The sequence below is a fragment of the Tursiops truncatus genome, chromosome 19, assembly GCF_011762595.2.
Source record: "Tursiops truncatus isolate mTurTru1 chromosome 19, mTurTru1.mat.Y, whole genome shotgun sequence".
Classification (NCBI taxonomy): Eukaryota; Metazoa; Chordata; class Mammalia; order Artiodactyla; family Delphinidae; genus Tursiops; species Tursiops truncatus.
The window spans coordinates 56,102,132-56,130,064 of record NC_047052.1 but is presented as its reverse complement, the minus strand read 5'-3'; the positions used below and the strand labels follow the sequence as shown (position 1 = coordinate 56,130,064).

Here is a 27,933-nt window from a genome sequence, read left to right as displayed (position 1 = left end):
CTGGGGCACGAACCCGTGTTCCCTGCATCGGCAGGCGGACTCTCAACCACTGCGCCACCAGGGAAGCCTGGCAGGAGGATTCTTAACCACTGCACCACCAGGGAAGTCCCAAAGCAATTTTGAAAAAGAGTAAAGTTGGAGGGCTTACATTACCTGACTTCAGGACTCATAAAGCTACAGTCATCAAGAGAGTATTGGGTATAAAGACAGAAAAAGGTTAATGGAACAAACTAGAGTCCAGAAATAAACCTGTACATATATGGTCAATTGATTTTTTTTTGAAAAAGAAGCAAAGGCAATCCAGTGGAGAATGGAAAGTGTTTTATCAATTGATGCTGGAACAACTGGATGTCTATATGCAAAAAAAAAAAAAAAAAAAAAAAAAACAACCAACTTTGATCCATCTCTTGCAGCGTATACAAAAATTGACTCAAAAATATGATAGAGCTAAATGTAAAACCTAAAACTACAAAACTTTTAGGAGAAAATATTTGTAGCTTTAGGTTAGGCAAAGGTTTCTTTTGATATGACACCAAAAACACAATTCATAAAAGATAAAAATGATAAATAATGACCTCATCAAAAATTAAGAATTTCTACTCCTCAGAACATACTCCTAAGATGAGAAGATAACAGCCTAGAAAAAATTTGCATTTCACAAATATGAAAAGGGATTTGATCTGGAATATATAAAGAGCACTCAAAGCTCAAAAGAAAGCAAACAAATCAACTTTAAATGGGCCACAGATTTGAACAGATATTTCATTAAAGATTAACTGATGGCAAATAAGTACATGAAAACAGGTTCAATGTTAGTCATTAGGGAAATGCAGATTAAAACCACAGTGAGATACCACCACGCATATTAGCATACATAAAATAAAAGGAATGTCCACATACCAACATTATGATACGGAATAAATGTTGGAAAGGATATTGTTTGTAGGCATGTCAAGGTATATGTTAATATAAAAATATACTTGGAAGGAATAATGTCAGTGTATTAGAAGTATTTCACATAATTATACAAGATTATATATGCAATTGACTGATTTTATTATAGCCACTTAAACATTCTGTTGGTATAGTGAAGAACAGTTGCCACAAATCAAGAATAACTGAAACAGTAATAACTGATTGCTGTAATGACTTCATTCTGATCTTGTCAGTTATCCTAAAACCTAACAAAAGTTGGAAATAGAGAATATTGCTTTCTCTCTGTTTAGAAATTTTCACAGAATATATATGGTTGGAAGACTAAAGCAAAAAGAAGAAAAATTATATTGATGTCGTTCACGATGTAACAGAGGAATTTAAGAAGCATATATTTCAAGGACTATTAACATTATTTCCTACAAAACAAAAACAAAATAATACATTTTAGGACTGCAAGCAGTTCTTTCAAGATTCATGCTTAAAGATTTCAGAGATGCTTAAATACAAACTTTAAAAATAAAGCAAAACACTGATATTATGAAATCTTCCTTTTTATACTTGACTGAAGGAAACCTCAAAAGTAATGTTTTCATTTGGATATAGAGGAAGACATAGTTAGAACTGGTCTTCTTGAGACATAGGTTAAACTTGCTTAGCTAAAGTTTTCTTCAATTCTCTTCCAAGGACAGCCTTTACAAACATTTGTATAAGTTATGTAAAAATTGAGAAATGTAGCTTTCTACTCATTTTTTTAAATTTCCATTTTAAAGAAGGCTGAATAAAAGAAGACATTCCACATTTTCTAAAGAAAATGCATATGTCCAGGTGATTCTAAGTTGTTCTTATTTTTGTGGTTAATAATTAAGTATCACATTCTGATTCTACCTAGGTCATCATACCATTCTTCAACGCAAGGATCAAGTAATTTTTAAATCTTTTCCTTTTAGTTAATCTGTGTAAACTGTGGAAGGATAATCAAACTTGGAAATAGATACGTTCTTCTAAATTCCTGAAAAGTAATCTTCTAGTTTAAAAAATACTAATGAATATATTACTGGTTTAAAATATTTCCATTTTAAAGAGAAAAAACTAAGATATTAATATGCTAGTTCTTATGACTTTTTAAATTTAAATTCACAATTAACATGTAGAAAAGTACCTGGCTCTCATAGGTACTCAACATTTTTTTTGTAATTGGGAGGTTGAGGACATCTGCAAATCTTGGTTTCTGTTTATATTATTGAAATTATGCAAGATTCAGAAAAGGAACTGATGAAATCTGCATGTTTTCAAACTTGGAAATTTGTATCATAGATATTTTCTATACACTTATAGTTTGGTAAATCTTTGCTCTTAACAACTGATGATACTACAGTTTAAAAAAAAACCACTTAAGTGAATTCCCTATAAAATCTGTCCTTTTCTAATATTCAGTCAACTCTGGAAAACTTAGGTTTTTCTTTATAGGAAGTGAAGTATATATAAATTTGAAATTTATTGGTATCAAAAATGTAAAGCATTCAACCTTATTTTTGAATACTCTTTATGTGTGTTATTACATCCTCTTTTTTTTTGTTTGCTTGTTTACATCCTCGTTTTTAACAATACTGTAGCATACTTTTACGAAATTTATAAGTGCTTATATTTTCTTTTTAAAGAAAAGGCTTCAAGGTTAATAAAACCTACTTCTCTGTTTAAATTTCAATTAATTTTTTTTCTTAATTCTGTCTTTTGGTGAGTTATGTTCATTTTCTACCTTCTCGAGGTCTCTGGTTTGCTTATTATTTACATTGTTTGTAGTTTTCTTATCTATAAATGCATTTAAAGTAGTAACTTTGAGTATAGATATGGTCACATCCCACGGGTTTTGTTTTATACTGCTCATTCACTTCATCTTGCTCTCATTGTTTCACTGAAGGAGAAAATATTAGGTAGTATGTAACATAAATATTTTGTTAATGTCTAACTTATTACATTTTTACCTGAGCTATAGCCCTATATGATTGGTTACAAACTTCTCCACACCTTCCTCAACTTGATAGTTAAATGTTTAACTGTTGTTTTTAAATGTGTGGTGTTTTATTCACTGTGTATTTTCTGATGCACAGTAAATGATGAATGGGGATTTTTTTTAACTTATATTCTTCAAATATGAATTTTCTTTAGCCATAAGAGACTTATGGCTAAAGAACTTCCCACATACCTGACATTCACAGGATTACTTTCTCTTTTGCTTTCTTTATGTAAGTTAGAATTAGCTTAAACTAAAGGGTTTCCAAAATTTCTCTACTTTAATGGTTGCTAGCCAGCATGAATTTTCCAATTACTAATGATTGATAGATAGTGTTGGGAAGCTTTGCTACATTATCATATTAATATGATCTTTAATGTTGAATGTGATGGTGATGAATCTGCTGATGAATGTAACATGAGTTGAACCAAAAAGCGTTTCCACATTTCACAAGGTTGTACATAATTACCTGATGTTCCTTGAGGGATGAGACCAGTGAAGTCTTTGCTTCACTTATTTATGGGGATTTTCCATAGCATGAATTCCTTAAAGTTGAGGAAGAGGAGAGTGCCCGAAGGCCTTCCCACATTTCTTACATACATTAGGAATGAATTTTCTTATGTCGAGTAAGTTGTGAGCACTGACTAAAGGCTTTCCCACATTCCTTGCATTCATAAGGCTTCTCACCGGTGTGAATTATCTGGTGTTGTTTAAGCTGTGAGCCCTGCCTAAATGCCTTCCCACATTCATTACATTTATAGGGTTTCTCACCAGTATGAATTCTTTGGTGGTGGTTAAGCTGTGAGCCCTGCCTAAAGGCTTTCCCACAAACCTTACATTTGTAAGGTTTCTTACCAGTATGGATCCTCTGATGTTGAGGAAGATATGAACGATGGCCAAAGGCCTTTCCACATTCATTACATTTATATGGCTTCTCACCAGTATGGGTTCTTTGATGTTCATTAAGTTGGGTGATACCTCTAAAGGCCTTTCCACATTCCTTACAGACATAGGGCTTTTCTCCAGTATGAATTCTCTGATGTTTAATAATCAGTGATAAGTAACTGAAAGCTTTTCCACATTCAGTACATTGATAGGGTTTTTCACCAGTATGAGTTCTGTGATGTACGTTAAGTTGTGAGAGCCGAACAAAGGTTTTTCCACAATCCTTACATTCATAGGGTTTCTCACCAGTATGAATTCTCTGATGTCTGGTAAAGAGTGAGACAGAACCAAAGGCCTTTCCACATTCTGTACATTCATAGGGTCTTTCCCCACTATGAGTTCTCTGATGTTGAGGAAGATAGGAACGGCGATGGAAAGCCTTCCCACATTGCTGACATTCATAAGATTTCTCACCAGCATGAATTTTCTGATGACTAAGAAGACATTTCTTCTGCCAAAAGCCTTTTCTACATTCATTACACACATAGGGTCTACTTCCAGGTGCAATGTTATGAAGCAGGTTATGGGATGTTTGCTGTGTCAAAGCAGGTATTTCTTCATGAGTGATTATGACTTGACTGGAACTTCCATCCTCATTTCTGTGATATGTTTCAAATGTGCCTTCACATTCCCAGTCATCTTGGAAACTGGGGTTCTCAGGATCTTTGTTTATAAATTTTTCCATTTTCTCCCATTGGGATACCTGATCTGAAAAATAATGAAAAAGCAGAGATGCTTTAGTCCCTGGTGTCAGTTAGAGCTTCTTTAGTAGAAATAGTTTTAAACTGAAAATAATGCTTATGAAAAAAGTAAGTGTTCCATACAGCTCCCAAATGTGACTATGCAGTTCCTGTTCTCCAAAATCCCCAGAGTTCCTGCTTTAGCTGGAAGGATCCAGCCAATCAGCAATGCATGCTTGAAACATTGATGGGATACTAGGTGGGCTCTGACCTGGAAGAGCTGCCCCCCTGGCTGCAAGGACCAGACACAACCTCATCAGGGCAGCACGCAGGATGAGGTTGGGTGCCCTTGGCCAAGGAGAAGTGCACAAGCCCAAACCAGGAGCAAGAACAAGACAGCAGCATATATTGAGAGAGAACATAAGTATGGTTTAAAATGCATCAAGAGATCAAGGAAGAAACAAAAATCTTAACTGCTGAAAGGAAAACAAACCAAGCAAAGGACACTGACAAAGAACTAAATAGAAATTCTAGCAATTGAAAGTACAGTGACTGTAGTTAATTTTGTCAACTGGCATTCAGTATCCATTCCCACCTCCTAGTTGGCCTTCCTCTACTTAGGCTGGGAAAGTAATTTTCCAGCTCCTGGCACTGAGGACTCTGAAGGGAACTAAGTTTCCACCCTTTAGGCACACTTGTGTGAAATTCAGATGATAGAAGCAACATTTTCTGCTGCTTTGGCTATCAAAATGTTGTTGCTGGCCTCTTCACTCCAGTTTCAAAGTACATGTAGCAGCAGTGGTGGTGGCTTCATCACCTTACTTTCTGATCCCAGATCATAGCTAAGGCAGTGTGCACTTGCAGGTGGTGGTCCTAGTGGCAGCTCCTGTGTCTCTACATCTTGGCTGTGGCTGAGGTAGCACATCTTCCAAAGATTCAGTGTTGCCACATTCTGGAAGGCATTTCTGGAGAGCCAGCTCCTGTTACCCTTCTAACAGTTTTTAAGCACCCATTTCCCATATTTTATATCTTTAAATACCTTCTAATTTAAAAAAGACACACACATACACAGTCTTAATACTGATCTTAAGAAATTAGGAAAAAAAAAAACAGGATTTCAGGAGAAGATAAGCCAGAGCAACCCTTCCAATAAAAACACATTTAAAAAATAAAACTTACACCAAAAAATCTTTATCAAAGATCTGAAAAAAACAGCCCAGAATTACCAGGCAAAAATCTAAGGAAATTTGAGCTACCAGCACAAAGAATACTGAAGCTGGTTTGCCCTGAGTACCAATCCTAACTTTAGTTCAGGTGATCGTGTGTGTGTGTGTGTGTGTGTGTCTTTTTTGCCCAAACCCATGTCAGGTGTCTTAGTCCATTTGGGCTGCTGTAACAAAATACCACAGACTGGGTAAGTTATAAACAACAGAAAATTTTTTCTCACAGTTCTGGAAGCTGGGAAGAATGAGCTCAAGGTGCTGGCACTCAGTGTCTAGGAAATAAATTCTTATGTTGAGCCACCATATTTTGGAGTCAAGCTAAGTTTGCAGCTTAGCTTGTGCCCTAAGACAAAAGTAAAGTCAGTTTAAGATCGCATGTGAAAGGAGCCTCATTTTCTCTGTAAACCTTTGAGAAAAGAGTTTAGAAGGAAAACCTTTGAAAGCCAAACAGGTGAGGTTTGTTTGTTTGTTTTTCCCTACAATGGCTTACCCCTTCCTCACTCAGCTACTAGGCTGCTGTCTCTTCACCACCAACAGCTATTCCCTTGTTCCAACAATCGATCACACTTGGCTTAGAATTGCTAAACTTTCCATGTAGGAAAGTGAGTGGGACCTGGTCATGCTATTGCTATCCAAATGCCCATCCCTTGAGGGGACATGGATACAGCAAAGTAAAGAGAATGCCTTGAAAAATCAGGAAGGTGAAGTTTCAGAAGTAACTCAGACCTATTTCCAGCTTTACAAATCTCAAACTGTTGCTTCCAAAATGCAGTCAAACACTTTAGCACTTCCCTGGAGGGTCAAGATGGAGGAATCATGATGCTCAGGTGATAGTGAATTATGAGAGGACGGTCTTAACCAACAGCTGAGACTCCTGTCGTTCTCCAGTTTGTACACATCCCTCTGGGTGGCTATGTGTGGGAGGAGAGGGAGGGAATTAGCCACCCACACACACTCTGCTTAAGTGGAGTTGATGGCCACATCTTTGTGGTTATCCTGATAAGAAAAACCAACATTTTTAGACTTCGAGAGCTAAGTGACCACATGACCCTAAGGGGAGGGGCAAATTTGCCTCGGAAAGGGAAAGAGGGCACTATAAAAAATTTTTCTCAGATAGCTTTAATGTATTGAGTCCAATACTAGTTAAATAACTTACCTAACACCCATGGATTTACTCATTTAAAAAAGTATTTGAATGTAATCGGCAAATTTCTTTCTGACAGTGCAATTTAAATACAATTATTTTTTGAGAACACGTACATCATTGTGAATGTTTAACATTACCACAGACATTTTCCCTTGTTCTGAAAAATTCTTCAAACATAATTTTTATTAACAGTAGAGTAATCCACCACATGAATGGACATGAGATTCACATGTAAGTCTATTACTTGCCCAGTCATTCTTGATTGTAGGGCACTCCTTTTAGATAAGACCTTAAGGTCTTTCCCAGAATCTGCTTCTAGACTAGTGGTTCCAAATTTCTGAGAGGTGGTATACATATATTGAGTCTAAACAGGGTGAGACTGCTGGGGTTGGAAGGGCAGCTGCACCAGTATCCTTAACTTCTCCATGCCTCAGTTCTCTAATCTTTAAATGGGATAGGTGACATTATGTACCTCAAAGTGTTGTTGTGAGGATTGACTTATGTGCTTACTATATTATAGTGCTTGCTACATAGTGATTAGCAAATATATATATATATATGTATATATAAACCTGTATGTATATATACACACATCTATAGCTACAGATCTTCCTCAATTTACTATGGGGTTACGGCCTGATAACCGCATGGTAAGTTGAAAATATTCTAAATCGAAAATGCAATTAATACACCTACTGAACATCATAGCTTAGGCTCGCCTACCTTAAACGTGCTCAGACCACTTATATGAGCCTACAGTTGGGCAAAATCGTCTAACACAAAGCCTATTTTATAATAAAGTGTTGAACATCTCAGGTAACTTATTGACCACTGTACTGAAAGTGAAAAATAGACTGGTTGTAAGTGTATCCATGGTTTACCCTTATAACCTCCTGGCTGCCTGGGAGCTGCAACTTGCTGCTGCCCAGCATCATGAGAGCATCACAGAGCATAGCACTAGCCCAGGAAAGGGTCAAAATTAAAAATTCAAAGTAGAGTTTCTACTGAATGCATTATCGCTTTCACGCCATTGCTAAGTGAAAGAATCCTAAACTGAACTATCGTAAGTTGGGGACCATCTGTATATATAGAGTGATATCTATATCGACATGTATCAGATATATTTATCAATGGATATCAGTCAGTCAGTCTCTATCTTTCTTTCTCTAAACACACACACACTCTCTCTGTCTCTCTCCCTGAACTAACTCTAGTCAGGCTCCTCTAGGCCCCAGTCTTGGGCTCTGTCCTTCACCCATTTAGTCCAGTTTTAGGAAGAATTCCCCTAGGTCAGTTTATCAAGAACACCACCACCCGTCCCCATCCTTAACATCTCATCACTCTCGCCAGCCCTCAGCAAGAATCCTATTAAGTCCTTTTAGCCAGATACTCCCTCTTACCCTTGATGGTTCTTTTTTAGTAACCGTATATCCAGTGACACCGCCCCCCTTCACTATAAATCCCCACTTGTTCTTGTATTTGGAATGGAGCCCAGTTATGGACAAAGGTGTCTCGCCCTATGGCAATAATTCCTGAATAAAGTTTGCCTTGAGAAGCTTTCGATTCTGTCCGGCTCTGGTATTTTTTGACAATATACTGAGGAAGGCTCAGATAACTTTGGGAATCCATACAACTATAGTCCTATTCCTAAGAGAAAACGCAAAAAAAAAAAAAAAAAAAAAAGCAAAACTGCACAAAACCTTAAGTGGTTTGTGGGGTCTACGAATCCCAGATTAAGTATCTTTAAGGAAAAGACGCTGGGATCCATTTGTGGCTGGACACATTCCCTGCCACCATGGTCTCTGAGAAACGTAGTCCAGAGGCAGGATAGCCAGAACTTGGTCATCCCATCACCACCCCCGAATCCCCAAAATACCTTCCCCGCCACCCATAAAGAGCTCGGACCCGGCTCCGGGCGGAGCCGAACGTCGACCCGCCCTAACGTGGAAACAATCGCCCGGAATTAAAACGCGCGAAGGCTCCGCGGACGAACCCGCTTATAAACTCCAGGGAGCTTGGGCCCCTCAGTTGGACAACAAGGAGGCATCCGAGAGCGGCCCCAACGCAGTGCCTTCTGGGAAATGTAGTCCAGAGCGGGAGGGCCGGTCGCCCGAAGAATGCTGGGAAGACAAACCCGGACCGTGATTGGGCCCCGGCCGCAGTTGGCTTTTGGGAGTGTAGTTCGGCGCGTCGCTCTGGTCAAGCTGGAGCGCGGTCTTCCATCTCCTCAACCTTGGCCTCGTATGACCGCCCAGAACCGAATCTTTCTCCGTGAGTTGTGCCTGTGGGCCATGACCTGTCCTGCGTACTTCTCCGGGTATGAGCTGTGGGGCAGCCTGTTTGTGACAAAGGGGAGGCTGTGGGTCTGTGACGTGAGAGGTTTGGCCCAAGACGGTGCCAGTGACTGAGGGTGGGGAGAGGCAGGTGAGTGGATACACCTGCCTCTGCGTGGGTGGCGGATGGGATTCTGCGACGTGGAGGGCTTTGTATGTGACGTGTCTTTGTGTGTGACCGCAGGTCTTAGAATGTGTGGCCTTGGTTATGTGTGAAAAGTTGGTGTGACTCTCAACCTTCCTTCAGTCTATCAGTGTGACCGGAGTTGTTCAGAAACTGTGTAGGTTTAAGATACCATGAATGTGGGTTTCTGTTAGGTTGCCTGTGGGATTGTGATAACTGCTTCCAGGTTTGCTTTCCCCCTTTACAAATAGGGTAATAACTCCAAATTTCTTATTACCCTGAAGTTCTGCAGCAAAGCGCAAACAACATAAAACATGATAAAAACATGACTTTTACATTAAATAAACTCAAAATTATTATAGAGAAAAATTCAAAATCAGCCTAAAATGTTAAAACATGAAGATGGGTTTGTTCAAAACAATTTCTTATCAGTAGTATGGTACGGCCTGTCTTGGCTCTGCCCCAAACACCACAGTTAGTCATTTCCTTTTGCTGATTGGAATGTACCTGCAGAAATTCAGGAAGCCTTGGACTGCAGAATTAGCGTTACCCATCCTGAAGCGCTCATCTACAATATGCATGGCCTGGTCTGCCCACTCTCTGAGGAAGGACGCTTTCCCTCAGAAGGTCTCGAAGCTTGCCCAAGGCAGCAGTTTCTCCCTGAGTCAGACCCAGAACTCAGAGTTTCTATCCCTTAATATAGTTTTGTTTTCATCTGGCCTCATGGCTTCTGTGATGTCATGAAGCAAATGTCTGCTATCTCTGATATTGCTTTCTCTAAAGAGTTTACCACCTTGATTCCACCCATATGGGGCTGGAATAAATAGAGGAACATTTCCCTGTAGGCCTTGTATTTCATGGAAGGAAATTTTAGAGTCACAGAGATCTGACTGTAAATACCAACTCAACCACTCACATTCTACAAGTCACTTGTAGTTTGTGGTTTTCAGCAAGTCACTTTTCTACATCTGTCTTATTTTTTCTCCTACAAAGAAAACCTGACTACAAGGTTGTTTTGAGGAATTACAATTACTGATATTAAAAGTGATGTTAGCATAAAGAGGTTGAATCTCACACTTTAGTTGTTACTGCATCCCTTTTACATCTTCAAGTTTTTGAATCATGAGGATATACTGCTTATTCAAAATATTAAACATTTTTAAGCAGAAATAAAATAGAACAATTGAGAAGTAATAAACAATATTTAGAAGAAAATTATCTTGGGCTAAAAAAAAGACATGAGATATTTAAACATATCCTGCTAAGTTCCCGAATTCTAAGGATAGAAAGAAACTCTTGCCAAATGCTGGGATGGAAGCAGTTACTATGGTAGGCAGAATTATGGCCCTCCAAAGATGTCTATGTCCTAATCCCAGGAACCTGTGGGTATGTTTTTACATGGCAAGAGGGAATTAAGTTGCAAATAAAATTAAGGTTGTTAATCAGCTGACCTTAGGACAAGAGTATCCTGGGTTGTCCAGATGAGCCCAATATAATCACAAGGGTCCTTAAAGGTGAAAAGAAAGGAGGAGGCAGAAGAATCAGTGTCAGAATGACGCAATGTGTGAAAGACTCAGCTGGCTACTGCTGGCTTTGAAGGTGGAAACGGGCCACACCAAGGAAGGTGGTGGGTAGCCTCCAGAAGCTGAAAAGGCTAGGAAATAGATTCTCCCATAGAGCCTCTAGAAGAGAACACAGCCCTGTCAAGACCTTGATTTTGGCTCACTGAGACCTGTTTCAGACTCTGACCTCCAGACAATAAATGTGTGTTTTTTTAAGATGCGAGGTTTTGATAATTTGTTACAGCAGCAACAGGAAATGAATACATCCCCATAAGCTAAAATAAACAGACTAGCATTGGGTTCCTCTTCTAGAAGATCAGAAGCCAGAATTCAGTGAAGTGACATCTCTGGATTACTGAGAAAAAAACTGTAATCCAAGAACATTCCACTAACCAAAAATATAACTTGTGAAGGTCCAAGAAACTCTTTTGGACATATAAGGATTCAGAGAATACCAACTATGTAACATTTATTGAGATAAACATAAATACTCAATAAAATAGTCTAACCAAATTGCATTTGAAATAAATCTGTAAACTCAAGACAGGGGAAAACAGTTAAAAAAACAGTGGCCAGCAATGAATGTTACTCTGAATACTATATTTAAGTTTAAATGGAAATCATGAATGGGTCTGGCAGTAAGTAATATAAGCATCGAATACAGTGAGTCCCCTACATACGAACCTTCAAGTTGCAAACTTTCAAAGATGCAAACATGCATTTGCATATCCAATCACGTTAGTTCACGTGTCTGGCGTACATTGTCATGTGTATGCATCCTCTCCAAGTAGTTGTGCTTTTGTGTACTTTACTATGCAGTACTGTGTAGAGTACAGTAGCACAGTATCTTTATTTTAAGCCCAGGATGTCTGGAAGCGTAAAAGCAGCAGTGATGAAACTGGTAAGAAGGGCCAGCTGTTGTACTACAATACTTTTCAAGGTACTGAACTGGAAGATTAAAACTGTTTTATTTTTGTGTTTGTTTTTTTTGTATTATTTGTGTGCAAAGTATTATAAACCTATTACAGTAGGTACTATATAGCCGATTGTGTTAGTTGGGTACCTAGGCTAACTTTGTTGGACTTATGAACAAATTGGATTTACGAACATGCTCTTGGAACAGAACTCGTTCGTATGTAGGGGACTTACTGTAAATAAGAGTAAAACTAGTAAAACTATGAGTTTTCATTAGGTTAGCAAAACGGAGGAAATGTTAAAGAACAGGCTGTGAAGGAAGGGAAAGAGAAAGCAAGGATGGTCTCTTCTCAGAGGACAGTAACAAAGAAAACTAACGATGGGTTAGAAAGTATAATAGTGCTCTCATTCTGCCCAATAATGATTAAGAATGGGGAGATAACCACTACCCTAAGCACAGTGGGAAGTTCCAATTTAGCAAGAGAAAAGGAACATAAGGAAAGGAAAAGACCAAGAAAACATAAATAGTACAAAGTAAAATGAAAGGAATAAGGTGGAGTTATTACACTAAATAAAAATGTGGGGCTTCCCTGGTGGCGCAGTGGTTGAGAGTCTGCCTGCTGATGCAGGAGACACAGGTTCGCGCCCTGGTCTGGGAAGATCCTGCATGCCGCGGAGTGGCTGGGCCCGTGAGCCATGGCCGCTGAGCCTGCGTGTCCAGAGCCTGTGCTCCGCAACGGGAGAGGCCACAACAGTGAGAGGCCCACGTACCGGAAAAAAAAAAAAAAAGTGAATTTCCCTACAGAAAAAGAAATTTGTACTTTGAGTTATTAAAAAATTAGCTATATTTTTTTTATAAGAAATAACTAAAACGACAGAGGTTGAAAATAAATGGATGGGCAAAAACATACCAAGTAAACAAGGATAAATCATTATTATTAGTGTTACACAGTATGGAAATAAAATACCAAAAGGATTATACTAGGCCAAGGTTGGCAAACTTCTTATCTAGAGGGCCAGATAGGAAATAAATAGGCATTGTGGCCATAGTCCTTGTTGCAACCACTCAGCTCTACTGTTGTAGACAATATGTAAATAAATGAACATGACTGTGTTCCAATAAAACTTTATTTATAAAACAGGCAGCAGGCCAGATTTGGTTTGTTGACCCCTACACTTAGCAGAGTAGGATATTGTTTAGTGATAAAAGTATGATTCTTAAATAGGGGTTAAGTTATATGTCTTTATAGGTCAAACAACATAAAGTAAAAAATCTTTGGATATTCAAGATTGTGGTTAAAAAATTCAATTTTAGGAAATTCTGATCCAGTATACCAAATTATATAAGAATGTGGAGAATTTTATCATTATAATCTACTGCTTAAATAGAATCTAGTATCCAAAAAAGAATATACATTATTTTTCAATGTTATGGAACATATACAAAAATCAATCCTGTACTTAGCCACAAAGAAAAATGCTAAATACAAAAAAGTAGATACTTTCAGGCCACATTTACCAATCATAATAAAATAAAATTTGAAGTTACATCACTTAGGATGTTTTCAGCTCAAGTTTACAAAATGTCCAACTAAAAGTAACTTCAGCAATAAAGGTTTATTTTTCTTAGATAACAAGGCATCTAAGAGACAGTTCCAAATTGGCCTCATAGCTCAGTGTTAGGGTGCTGGGTCAGCTTCTTTGAGGTCCTTTCTTTTCTGCTCTTGGTTCCAAGATGGCTGCAGCAGCTCCAGGCATCAAGTTCTCAGAGGAAAATGTTTAAAAGCAAGAAATGAAAGAGGAGGGAGTCTTCCTAATGTATCTGTCTCTTCTGAATGAGGAAGATCGTTCCCAGAAGGCCCTGTAGATCCCTAGAACATACTGGCCATACACTGGAACATCTGGGCCATCTTGAGCTGCAAAGTGGGCTGAAAATTAGCATGTGACATCTGCAGCTTCTAAGACAAGACACAGATGTTGCCAATAGGAATGGGAATTGGGTATGGCTGCTAGGTAGGCAACCAACCCCTTCTGTCTGTGATATTATAAAAGATAATCTACAACAACCTGGAAACTAAGAAACAGTCTCCTAAATTTAGTTTACTCTTGGATCAGAAAGAAATAAAAAATGAGATTATTGTAGGATAACCACTTTCTATTTCATCATTTTCTGTTTTTGTTTTCTGTTCATTTATTCATCATCAGGGTGTTTGGTATTCTCTTTTCTGGCTTCTTAAATAGTACATTTAGTATATTTGAGTACTATCTTTCAGGTTTTCATGTTTTGCATATACTTAAAGGCCATAAAATTTCCTCTGAGTAACTTCAGCCACATCACACATTTCTTGACATGTAAAAACTCTCATTGTCATTCTGTTCATTACCACTGATGGTAACTGCATTCCTTAGTTTCTTGTTAACCCAAGAGTAATTCGGCTGTTTTTTTTTTTTTTTCTTTTTAATTTCCAATAAAATTCACACTTGGCTATTGTTAAAATTATTACACTGTGGTGAGAAAGTGTGATTCTGGTGTGTGTTAGAGACAAAATTTTTTCCAACCTTTTCGTCTTTGACAATCATGGTCTAAAAAATTTGCATCCGTATAATTTTTCTTCAATATGAATTTTATTACTCAGGATAAAGGACAACTCTAAAGGAAGGACTAAACTAAACTATTGTTGTCTAAAGGACAACAATAAAGGAATTCTCACTTGCATTACATTCTTCATGTCTTTCTCCAAGATAAAAAGAGTAAGTTGTGATTAGCCTAAGCTAGTGGACTCTTCCCATTATTTCCATTCATATGGTTGCTTGCTAACATAAATTCTCTGATGATTAATAAGGGATAAGTGCTGATGGAAGGTTTTTCTACATTTATTAAATTCACTTGTGTTTCTCTATTATGCATTCTCTGATGTTGAATGGTAGTTGAGTCATGATTTAAAGTCCTCCCACATTCCTTATATTCATAGGGCTTTTCCTCAGTATGAATTACCTGATGTTGAATCAGTTGTGAGCAATGGCTGAAGGCTTTCCCACATTCCTTACATTCATATGGTTTCTCACCCGTATGAATTCTATAATGTACAGTAAGATGTGAGACCCGTTTGAAAGCCCTACCACATACCTTACATTGGTAGGGTTTCTCTCCTGTGTGAATTCTCTGATGTTGCTTAAGTTGTGAGTTCACCCTAAAGGCCTTCCCACATGCCTTACATTCATAGGGTTTTTCACCAGTATGAATTCTCTGATGTCGAATAAGAGTTGAGCCTTGATTAAAGGCCTTCCCACATTCTTTACATTCATAGAGTTTCTTGCCAGTGTGAATAGTGTGGTGTTGAATCAACTGAGAACGATGACTAAAGGTCTTCCCACATTCCTTGCATGCATAGGGTTTTTCACCAGTATGAATTCTATAATGTACTTTAAGATGTGAGATCCGATTGAAGGCCTTGCCACATTCCTTACACTGATAGGGTTTCTCACCAGTATGAATTCGTTGATGTTCAATCAACTGTGAGCTTCGACTAAAGGCCTTTGCACAATCCTTACATTCATAAGGTTTCTCACCAGTATGAACTCGCTGATGTTGTATGAAATTTGAACCAGAATTGAAGGCCTTTCCACATTCCTTACATTCATATGGTTTCTTGCCAGAATGAATATTCTCGTGTTGAATTAGTCGTGAGCCATATTTAAAGGCTTTCCCACATTCCTTACATTTGTAGGGTTTCTCATTAGTATGAATCCCTTGATGATTAATAAGGAAGTCCTCTTGCCAGAAGTCTTTTCTACATTCATTATATCCATAGGGTTTTTCTCCAATATGAATTTTCTGATAAAAAGTAAGGGATGCTTGCTGGTCAAAAGTGGACATTTCTTCATTATCGATTATCATTTGACTCAAATGTCCATCTGGATTTCCCTCTTGCCTGTCAAACTGACTTCTGCATTCCCAATCATCTTGGAAACTTGAGCACTCAAAACCATAACTTGTAAGGCTTTCCATTATCTGCCACCGGGGTGACTGTACTTCATAACTGTGCTGCTTTGGAGATAATACCTTAGTATCATACCTGGACTCCAATACTGAAAAAGAACAAAACAAGTATGTATTTGTTTTTTCCTTTTCCAGAAAAAGTAACTTCTATAGTAAAAACTGGAAAGTTCAGACTCAGGATAATATCTGTAAGCTCTTGAATGTGACTAAGAAATTAGAAAATGGAGTAGAACAGAGAAAGAGGAAATACCATAAATAAAGATGAATGAGGTAATCAGAGAGATTATAAGAGTAGTTCTAAAATGTTAGTGTGGATCAGAATCACCACTGAACCATGGCTTTAAAAAATGAATGTTTCTATGAAACCCTAGAAAAGACACATATGAGTAACAGAAAGCAAATCATTTGTTGCCAGGGGCTGGGGGGGTATGAGCAACTGTGTTGGAAAGAGCATAGGGAACTTTTCAGGGTGATAAATATGTTCTCTATCTTGTCTGTGGCGGTGGTCATGTAAGTGTATACATTTGTCAGTAGCCATTAAAATATTGTACTTAAGATGCATGCATTTAATTTAATATAAATTATACCTCAATAAAGTAGATTTTTTTAAATGATGGAGAGGGGTGACTGGATACTTCTCTGGCCAGAAGAACATGACGGTGCATCTGCTTGACAGGGGATGTGGTGTTATAGGAGGGCTATTTTCACATGTCCACTGGAAGGTGTAATAACACAGCTGTGGCCTTCTGCTGTAATGCTTTTTGTCTCTGAAGTTTAGCTGAGCACCGTGGCTAGAGCTAATGTCAGCTGGACCAGTCTCTCCTGGACTTTTCCACTGCCTAAAAGTGTCCTTGGAAAAAGAAGGGCCTTGTTCCTTGTTTAGAAGATTAGGCCCAAATTTAATAGGGGTGGCCTCTTCCAGAGCAATATTCTTTGCTGGTTATTCAAACTGCAAGGAAAGGCTGAATGGTGTATTTGATCTTGATTCTACCTGGTACATGATTTCTGTACAGTGGTCCGTTTTACTGCAGTCACAGAAATCAGTCCCATTTGGTTAATAAAGAATTGGTTTCAGCTTCGTGCAAGGAACTATGGGGAAAAGTGAATGGGTGCTTTTGAGTGTATTCATAAGTTACAGACAGAAGGCCAAAGGGGACTTTATAGGGGCACGTCTGCTTCCTGTGGTAGCATATCAGAGACCACTATTGGTTTTTTTGTGAAATTATTAAGCAAAAACTACTGGAATAAAAGATTACTTTGACAATGCAAGATGATGAAAAGTCTGTGAAAGAAGTATCAATTTTCTGGGAATGATGCTGCTGTCGCCTCAAAAATTTGCACCACGTGAAGTTGTAAGAACAAAAAGAGTGAAAAGAGCAAAAAGTAGAGGTATTTTTTCAGACACCATGTTTGGTTGTTGAAGAGGGAAGCTCTCTTTACGGGTCTCTTTATTGTGCTCTAACAACTGTGCTAAGACAGATTCCAAACACATCCATTATAATGGCTACCTATGAACTGGTGGTCCATCTACTCAATGGTTAGCAACATCTGGCTGCCATCCTATAAAGAAGGGACCAAAAGATTGCAGTGGACCATGGAATATTAAAGCCAGCCTGGTGGACAGAAGAAAATTAGTTTGGGAATGTAACTATGCCCTAATGGAAATCTGGCTTTAAGAACTAAAGTGATAACACATTACTTGGTCTTTTTGGCAATGTGAAAAAAACTGCTGCCTCTAAGGACATGCCATTAAAAGCACTCCTCTCTCCAAAATGCCATATTTTCTGTCACAGACATCAGACACAGTTGAGTTTTGCTGATTTATGGCAGTCAGAGTACAGTGTTTATTCCATGAGCACTTTGCACTCATCTGGATTAAGCCATCTCCAATCATATATTGTGCTATAACTATACAAAGATAGTACTAATTTTCTAATTTCTGGCTTCTGTTCTACTTCATGTAAAGTTGCAAAATAGCAACATAATAATGAGGTCCTCTGTATTATTTTTATATTTTCCTGATAGGATCTGCTGCAGTTTTTTTAGAAGCTGATTATTTAGCATTAGTAGTTACTGTTTTTAACAACAAATGAAATAATGTCTAAAAATCTTATGTATAGACTTAGCATTAAAATGTTTTGGTTTCCTCATATGGAAACTCAAAGGATCCCAAATGGCCAAAACAATCTTGAAAAGGAAGAACAAAGTTGGAGGCCTCTCTCACTTCCTGATTTCAAAGCATATTAAAGAGCTACAGTAATCAAAACAGTGTGGTACTGGCATAAAGGAAAACATAAAGACCAGTGGAACAGAATAGAGAGCGCAGAAGTAAACCCATATACATATTGTCAAATGATCTTCAACAAGGATGCCAAGACCACACAATGAGGAAAGGACAGGCTCTTCAACAAATGGGGCTGAGGAAATTGGATATTCACATGCAAAAGAAAGAAGCAGGACCCTTACTTTATACAACATTTAAAAAAATAACTCAAAATGGATTATAAACCTAAGACTTAAAACTATAAACTAGAAGAAAACATAGGGGAAAGGCTTCATGACACTGTATCTGGCAATGGTTTCTTGGATATGGTAACAAAAGCACAGGCACCAAAAACAAAAATAGACAAATGGGACTATATCAAACTTAAAAACTTCTGTGCATCAAAGGAAAAAAATCAACACAGTGTAAAGGCAACCTACAGAATGGAAGAAAATATCTGCAAACCATATTACTGGTAAGAGGTTAATAGACAATATAAAGAACTAAAACTCAACAAAAAACACAAATAACCTGATTTTAAAATGGGCAAAGGACTTGAATAGACATTTCTCCAAAGAAGACATATAGATGGCCAACAGGCGTACAAAAAGATGCTCAAAATCACTAATCATTTGAGAAATGCAAATCAAAACTATAATGAGATACTGCCTCACAGCCATTAGGATGGCCACTATTAAAAAAAAAAAAAAGTGTTGATAGGGTGTGGAGAAATTGGAGCCCTTGTGCACTGTTGGTGGGAATGGAGAATGGTGCCGTCACTATGGAAAATAGTATAGTGGCTCTTTAAAAAGTTAAAAACAGAATTATATGATCCAGAAATTCTACTTTTGGGTATATATCCAAAAGAATTGAAAGCGGAATCTGAAAGAGATATCTGCACACCCATGTTCACTGCAACTTTATTCACAATAGCCAAGATGTAGAAGCAACCCAAATGTCCATTGACAGATGAATGGTTTAAAAAATTGTGGCATATACATACAGCCTTAAAATGGAATGAAATCCTGTCACATGCTACATTATGGGTCACCCTTAAGGACATCACACTAAGTGAAAGAAACCAGACACAAAATGCCACATATTGTATGATTTATGCGAAATATCCACAATAAGCAAATCCATAGAGACAGAAAGCAGATTAGTGGTTGCCAAGCACTGGGGGGGAGGGGGAATGAGGAATGACTGCTTAATGGGTATGTGTTTCCTTCTGGGGTATATCTAGGAAAAACACACTTCTCAACACCATTCTACTCTCCACACTTCACTTCTGACACTTCTGGTCACCAAATGTGTGTGGGTTTTTCGCTTACACCAAGCAGCCCTCCATCTCTCTGGTAGATACTGATTGGGCAACCTACAAATTCAATTCTGACACTATCTTGCTGCAGATCTCACAGATTAAGGGCTCAGTCTCACAAGACTGCCCCTACCAGCGCCCCACCCCCCATAAATGGAAGTTCCCACAACCCCCTCCATGGGTTTTAATCATTTGCTAGAATGGCTTGCAGAATTTAGGAAAACAGTTTACTTACTATATTACCAGTTTATTACAAAGGATGTAACTTACGACTAGCCAGACAGAAGAGATGCATCAGGCAAGATGTGGGGAAAGGCTTCCATACCACCTCTGGGCACACCACCCTCCCAGCACCTCCATGTGTTTGGCAAACTGGAAGCTCTCTGAACCCCATACTTCAGGGACTTTTATGGAAACCTCACTACGTAGGCATGATTGATCAAGTCATTGGCCATCAGTGATTAACTCAACCTCCAGCACCCCCTTTTCTGGGGTTGGGGGTGGAGCTGACAGTTCCAACCCTTTAATCACATAATTGGTTTCCCTCTCAACCAGCCCCCATCCTGAAGCTATCCAGGAGACCCCAGCCACCAGTCATCTAATTAGCATATAAGACGACACATATGACTCTGGAGATTCCAAGGGTTTTAAGACTTGTGTGCCAAAAAACAGGGATGAAGAACAAATATATATTTCTTATTATAAATCACAATATCACAGGGTGATAAAAATATTCTGAAACTAGATAATGGTGAATGTACTAAATGCCAATGAACTATATATACACTTTAATAAGGTGAATTTTGTTATGTATATTTTACCATAAGTTAAAAAAATTTTAAAACATTTTCCATAAAAACTATAAATGACCACAACTGGCTCAAGAAATGCAACACTTGAATGTTAGATTCAGTATTCAGTATCAGGAGTTCAGTATTAGGAAGCCTATTCATATAATGCAGATTTTATAGATGGAAAGAAAAAAACACTTAATAAAATATGAAAAGGTGGATCTTCTTTAACCTAAGAAAATACCCCTATCTCATTCCTATGGCTGATATTATGCTTAATGAAAGACACTAAAAATATTCCTATTAAGGTCAAGAACAAGATTAGTACGTAAAACCCCACTTAACAGTGTTCTGCGGGTACTACATAATCAGCATCCTAATCAGGCAAGAGAAAACAACCTGCAAGGTATAAAAATGTAAAAACATTATCACCATTTGCAGATGATATAACTGAATACTTGGAAAACTCAAGAGAGTTACATAAAAAACTGTCATAAACAATGAGAAAATTCAGTAAGTTGGGTTAGCTACAAAATTCATCTGAAGATGTGAATGGCTTCTGTCATATATAAAAAAATAACCAGTTGGAGTATAAAATGGATGAATGCCATATTAGTCTATATTATAGATTATGCCCGTAACAGCAATAAATATAAACTACCTAGGAATAAATGTAATAAGACACATATAAGATCTATATGAAGAAAATGTTAAAACCTTAATCAGGGATGGACATAAATGAAAGGAAAAACCTGTCGTGTTCTTCAATAGAAGACTCCGCATAATAAAATCAGTTTTCTCCTAAATTAATCTATAAATTTACAGTGATCGCAGTAATAAAAATTGCATGATTTTTTTTTTTTTGAAAGCAAATATTCTGATTCTAGGGTTTGGATAGAAAAGTAAATGAGACTAGCCAGGAAAACTCTGAAAAATAAGAATGAAGAGGTACTAATTGTACCAGGTATTTAAAACATTTAAACTCTTAATAAATTAAAACCATAATGGTATAGACACATGGTTAGAGAGATTAATGAGCTAGAACAGAAAGTCCAAAAATAGATCCAAATACAGAGGTGATAAAGCAGACGACAAAGGTGGCTTTATACATTAGTGGTGAAGAGATAAATGCTGTTTCAATAAGTGGATAATAATCTGGAAAATAACATGAAATCACATCTTACACTGGGAAAAATTCCATATGGATCATAAATTTCATCATAAATAAGCTAGAAAAATATCACAGGAGACTCATAACCTCAGAGGGTGAAGTTCTCTTTAAATATGACACAAACCCACATATCTAAGGAGTAAACAAATTGAGCACCTCAAACAAACACATGCTGTCAAAACTCAAACGACAAAAGCAAAAAAATCTGTTCTGTGACATTTCAGGTGTGGTAGGAAGAATAATGGCCTCCCAGAGATGCCCATGTCCTAATTCTCGGAACCACGAATATGTTAGGTTACACGGAAGCACACAGCTTCTCTCCCCATGTTCACTCCACCCCTGATCTCACTCACTCCAACGGGCCAACTACCACTTCAACGTGGATGAATCTACCACATCAGTAACGCTTAGTTCTTAGCTTCCCATTTGAAATTCTCTTGAATGCTGCAGAAACTGTTTATGGACATGATTTTGGTCTCATGTCACACTGCAACTTTGGGTCTAATTCGGGAAGATTTTGCCCCCCCAGGGGACACTTGGCAATGTCTGGAGACATTTTTGGGAGGCCAGAGAAGCTGCTAAACATCCTGCAATGCATAGAATGACACCCCCTCCACACTGGCCCCAACAAAGAATTATCCCACTCAAAATGTCAGTACCACTGAGGTTCAGAAATCCCCCATCCAGAACAGGAGCACCCCAGGCAGAAGGGACAGCAAGGGAAGAAGCCTCGAAACAGGAATACGCTTGATGTTTCAAAGCCAGGATGCATATACTTGTATTGTCTGCTTTCGTGCTCCCATGGCAGAGCTGAGTACTTGCGACAGAGACCACAGAGCGGGCAAAGCCTGAAACACTTAACTGTCTGGACCTTTAAACAAGATATTTGCCAACCTCTATGTTAATGTAACAGCAAAGAGGCTTGTGTGGCTATAACCGAGTCAGCAGCATGGAGGGTGGTAGGAAATCAAATCAGAGTGGAGGCTGCAGGGCAGATTTTCTAGAGCAACTTAGTTCAACACAAGTTTCTGTGATACTGAAAATGTTCTATTCTATTCCAGTACGGCAGCTACTAGCTACACATGGCTACTCAGCATTGGCACTGTGGCTAGGGCGACTGTGAAATGGAATTCTATGTTTCATTTTAGTTAAAATTGAAACAGCATGTGTGGCTGATGGCTACAGTACAGACACAGAGCCTTCTAGGTCATGGTATGGGTTTTAGGTTTCCTCTTGAATGATGGGAAGTTGTGGGCAGGTTTTTTTTTTTTTTTTTTTTTTTTTTTTTGTACGCGGGCTTATCACTGTTGTGGCCTCTCCTGTTGCGGAGCACAGGCTCCGGACATGCAGGCTCAGCGGCCATGGCTCATGGGCCCAGCCGCTCCGCGGCATGTGGGATCTTCCCAGACCGGGGCATGAACCCGTGTCCCCTGCATCAGCAGGCGGACTCTCAACCACTGTGCCACCAGGGAAGCCCTGTGGGCAGGTTTTGAGCAGAAATGTGATACACCTTCACTGAAGTTTTGAGACGGTCCGGCTGCTGTGTGGAGAATGCACTGTAGTGGACAACAGTGCAGGCAGAGGCACGGGGAGGAGGCTACTGCTGTAGTCCAAGTGGCGCTGGGGACATGGGTGGTAGCAGTGTTGTTTGTTGGTAAGAAGTGGTTAAATTCTGGATATATTTCAAGGCAGAGTGAACAGGATTTCCTGACAGAATGAATACATGTGTGAGACAGAAAAGTCAAGGGTGCTTCAGCAGTTTTTGACTTGAGCAATTAGAATAGAGTCCCCTGTTACTGAAGTGCAGAAGAAAGGGGGAAGAGTATATTTGTTAGGAAGGATCAAGGACTCCCTTTTGGACTTAAGCTCAAAGTGTCTGGTGAACATCCAAGTGGAGTTGATAAGAAGGCTGTAGGATATAGGTATCTGGAGTTTTAAGGGAGAAGCTGAATGTGAAGGTAATAATTTGTGTTGTCCAAAAGAACTTTCTCCAGTGATGGAAATATTCTGTATCTGCATTGTCCAATACTGTAGCCACAAGCCACAAAATTGCTACGGAACATTTGAAATGTGGCAAGTGCAACTGAGGTACTGAATTTTAAAGTGTATTTAATTGTAGGGAATTCCCTGGCGGTCCAGTACTTAGGACTCCATACTTTCACTGCCAGGGGCTCAGGTTTGATCCCTGGTCCAGGAACTAAGATCCCACAAGCCACGCGCCATGCCCCCCACCCCAAAAGTATTTAATTGTAATGAATTTAAATTTCGATGGCCACATGTGGCCAGTGGCTCCACATTAGACAGCACAGGTGTGAGTGGTACGTATAGCATGGTCATGGAGAAGGTCCTGGGGAATGGAAATAAACAGAAGAGGCCCAAGTCTGAGCCCTGGGGTGCTCCAGCTTTTACAGAAAATGAGAAGATCCAACAAAGGAAGTTGAGGATGGTTAATGAGGTAGGTGAGAACAAGAGGTAGTGATGACCCAGATATACATAAATGTTTCAGGAAGGAAGGAACAACCACTTTTGTCAAATGCTGATGATAAGCTAAGGAAGATGATGACTGAGACCAGACCTCTGAGTTTGGCAACTTGGAAGGAAAATTTTCTAACTCAAAAGGACTGCCTCCTCACCAGCCAGCTAGACAGTTATCTGCAGTGGGTTCTCTCTCCCCACACATGCCTCACTCACCTGGGCACTGGCCTCCTGTCGCTACTTTCTCCACCATCCAGGGCTCTCTGCCTTGTTCCAGGAAGGAGATCACATCAGGTTTGGAAATGGCAAAACCTGGATGTGAGAAGAAAACATGCCATGCAGTTACGGTGCGGGGCCCCAGAATTCAGACCTAGGGCCTGGTTATCGAGCAGGAGAGGCAGTTGCAGGACGGGCCAGGGGAATATGTGAGTCACCTGAAGGCTGAGGAAGATGTAGCTTCAGGCCATAGAGCTACCCTTTAACCAATCAAAAGACACCCCAAAATTGGTAAGAAGGAAGAGATGTGCCCAGGGGTAACCTCCAAACTGACCACATTGCCTTACCCAGTGAGACCAGGTTGCTATAGATCTCCAACATCACATCTCTGTACAAATCCCTCTGAGCAGGCGCCAGCTGTTCCCATTCTTCTTGGGAGAAGACTACGGCCACATCCCTGAACAAGTCTGAACCCTGGAACAACAGGCAGGTATGTTACATGTGTATTTCAAGGAAATGTTTTTCACTGGGGTGAGAGGAGATGGAGGAGGTCTCTGCAAGAACGGGGTGTTCTGGTGAAAAAGAAGGCTGGGGCTGGAGGCCTTAGATGTGAACAGGTGACAGGAAAAGATGAGCACAGGTAAAAGAGATGTTCAAATATTCTTGAACTTCCCTTTTTACTACAAACCAAAGCTCTTGTACTCAGTTCTGGGATGAAAATTAAAATCCAGCCAAATGGAGTTTCTCAGTTGTGACAGTATAATCAAGCACACTGCCTACTCTGTCCTTGATATATGATAAATTCTCAATGTGAAACCTATCATTTGTACATTTATGGAGTAACAACAACAAAACCCAACAATTTTTGGTAGACTTACCCCAAAATATTTTATTAAAAAATATTTTCTATCTTAGAAAACAGAACTTTCATTTAAGTCAAGAATTGCTTCAAGATGTAGGCTCATGATTATGTGAAAGCGTTATCACAAACATTTTTCCTTATGAGAAAAATCTTCAGTGAAGATTATTAGCTGTACAATTTTCTATCAAGTGAAATAACTGACTCAACCATTCTCTTCCTTTGGATGCAGAGGTCTCCAAGGTCAGATCTCTTAAGGCTGTTCCAAAACTATGACTACCCAGATTTTGAACATCTATCCATCTATCTATCTTTCAGTCCTCAGCTCTGCACTTTGCTTGCTTTTAAACTCAAGAAGCTGATGGAGAATAACCAAGATTCCAGTGCTCTGTTCAACTCCAAACTGGACCTTAATTCTGGCATCTTAATCTCTCCTAGATTCCCAGATAAACTTCAGTTACACACCCAGTTGCCAATACAGGAGATGTCACCTCCCACACTGAAATTGAGACCAACCAATACCAGCTTCCCTGTGTTTTTATGTGCGATCCCTCATCAGTAGCCATCACCATTTCATCAAACCTCAGTTCCTATAAGAGATGCTCTCCTTTTGTGTAAGGAAATGGATTTCTTCTCCCTCTGGCCTCCCAGCAAAATACCAAGCCAACAGAAGATGTGGAATGCTATATAGAATGAATCCGTGTGGGCACTGATCAGAGTGGATGGGGCTATGGGAGAGGGTACTAGCTGCCTGGTCTTTTTTTTTTAAGTTTTATTTTTGTTAAATTTTTGGCTGTGTTGGGTCTTCGTTGCTGCGTGCGGGCTTTCTCTAGTTGTGGCAAGTGGGGGCTACTCTTCATTGTGGTGCGAGGGCTTCTCATTGCAGTGGCTTCTCTGGTTGAGGAGCACAGGCTCTAGGTACGTGGCCTTCAGTAGTTGTGGCACATGGGCTCAGTAATTGTGGCTAGCGGGCTCTAGAGTGCAGGCTCAGTAGTTGTGGCGCACGGGCTTAGCTGCTCCGCGGCATGTGGGATCTTTCCGGAGACCAGGGCTCGAACCCGTTCCCCTGCATTGGCAGGCGGATTCTTAACCACTGTGCCACCAGGGAAGCCCTGCCTGGTCTTTTTATTCCCTAAAATGGGAACCTCTGAGAACCAGAGTCTTGGATGGAACCCAGGTGGGAAGCTTCAGGATAAGGAAAGAAAATACTTATATGATTTTAAAACTCACAAGGGACATGACTGTCAAAATTTCATGGGTTGATGGGTCCTCCTCCTGGTTTCTCTCTTAGGGAAGGGCAGAGTCCTGAGATGGCAGAGCTGAGGGAGGAAAGAGCAAACATGAGAGGCTAGGCTTGCTTCACAGCTCCCAGAATGCCACGGTGACAAATGCCCACCTCCTTTACTCCCCATCCCCCCAAATTAGAGGGAGCTGGGACAAACTGTGGCCTTTACCCAGCTCCACCCTGTTACTGATGCAAATCTGAGGTGGGGATGCTCAGACCTGGTCCAGTGACTAAGGATGGTGTCCCAAGGACAAGGAAGGCCATCCTTAGGCCAGGGAGCAAAGCCTGCCTGATCTGCATCAGCCCAGCCCACAATGAAACATTCCCAGAACCAAAGCATTTAACTGTCTCATTCCCACAATGTAACACCTTCGGAAGTCTCCCTGGCTCTTACCCTAACTTCCTAACTCACAAAGAACCTTACAGCCATACATAAGGCCTGGCAGACACAATTTCGTGGACCCTGCCTGAGTCAACAAATGTTTGCAGTGGGCAAATTAGATGGAGCAAGCCCCGTACTCCATTATCATCACATAAACGTGTCCCTGCACAGAGATACAACAGTGAGCAAAACTGTGTGCACAATATTTGCTGAAAAAACAGAACCAAAGATTAGTACCTAACAGTTCACAAGTAGGCAAGTAGTTGAATCATTTTTGGCACAGCCGTATGATGGATGCCAAGCAACTATCAAAAATGATGTGGAACAACATCAACTGACAAATATATTCACAACTGGACACTTTGTACAACAAGAGAACATTCAGCAAAAGAAGTCAAACCCACCCACCTACTGACACACAGGCTAACCACCGCCCCCCCCCCCCCAAAAAACACCCAAAACTGGAATGGAAAACAACCAAGTGTTAACAATGATGCCATTTAACCACTTCCTGAGTTCATCAGTAAAACCGCAGTATTTTATAAAAGAGCTTAGGACAGTGCCTGGCATGTTACAAATATTTAATTCTAAGTAATGTAATGTGTAAATGAAATAATGATAAGTGTTCCTTAATATCATGTAGTAGGACTTTTTCCTTATGACCACTTTTTTTAAGCATTATTTGTATTATCTATAAATAGTCTATTACAGCGGTGGCTAGTGATTTATTCAACCACTTCCCCACGGTTGGACAAATTTTCAACAAGATCCTCTAAATTGTCTCCAAGTTGCTCCTTCTAAACTAGTGGTTCCAAATCTTCTGGGGTCTTGCAACTCGTTGACAATCTCATGAAACAAGACTTCGCCCCAGATCTTTTAAAAAGCACGCGTAAGAATAAATGCAAAACACCCGTAAGTATTTTCTGGAGGTGGGGACTCCCCCAACAGACACACCCACCTAAGGGGTCTATGGACCCGGGCTATGAGCCCTGACGCCGACAGGAGGCGCAAGCAGGGCGCGCGCCGCGGGGGACGATGGGAAGTGTAGTCCAGAGCCGGGAAAGCCGCAGACTGACGATGAAGCGAGACGTTCGGGTTCTTCCCAGGCCCGCGACCCGCCCGGCCGCGGCGCTCAGTCCTGCGTGGACTCCAGAGCGCTTGGCAAGCTCCGAAGCCCCTCACCTGCCGCCTCCTCGGGTCCAGTTGCCCCCGTGGTCGCGCCCCGCGCAGCCCCAGGTGCGCTTCCCCCTCCGTACCGGCGGACTCGGGAGCCGGAAGACAGCGCAGACGCACAAAG

At 39.8% G+C, this 27,933-nt stretch overlaps 1 protein-coding gene and 1 pseudogene across 3 annotated transcripts; one reads left to right on the top strand and one right to left on the bottom strand.

Annotated features, from left to right (window-relative positions):
- Positions 1-1,032: 1,032 nt before the first annotated feature.
- On the bottom strand, positions 1,033-27,933 carry ZNF582 (zinc finger protein 582). 3 transcript variants are annotated; one of them, XM_073796288.1, is made up of 6 exons: positions 27,595-27,896; positions 26,200-26,288; positions 24,458-24,584; positions 24,111-24,206; positions 14,852-15,965; positions 1,033-4,383 (listed from the first exon to the last, which is right to left on the bottom strand). In XM_073796288.1, the coding sequence occupies exons 2-6, from the start codon at positions 26,206-26,208 to the stop codon at positions 3,549-3,551; spliced, it is 2,181 nt and encodes a 726-aa protein (XP_073652389.1). In that variant the 5' UTR covers positions 26,209-26,288; positions 27,595-27,896; the 3' UTR covers positions 1,033-3,548. The 3 variants fall into 3 exon arrangements, with proteins under 3 accessions (XP_073652389.1, XP_073652387.1, XP_073652388.1); XM_073796286.1 differs by lacking the exon at positions 1,033-4,383 and having other exon boundaries at positions 13,479-15,965; positions 27,819-27,933; XM_073796287.1 differs by lacking the exons at positions 1,033-4,383; positions 26,200-26,288 and having other exon boundaries at positions 13,479-15,965; positions 27,595-27,894.
- Positions 16,530-17,418, top strand: LOC109548879 (solute carrier family 25 member 36 pseudogene; annotated as a pseudogene).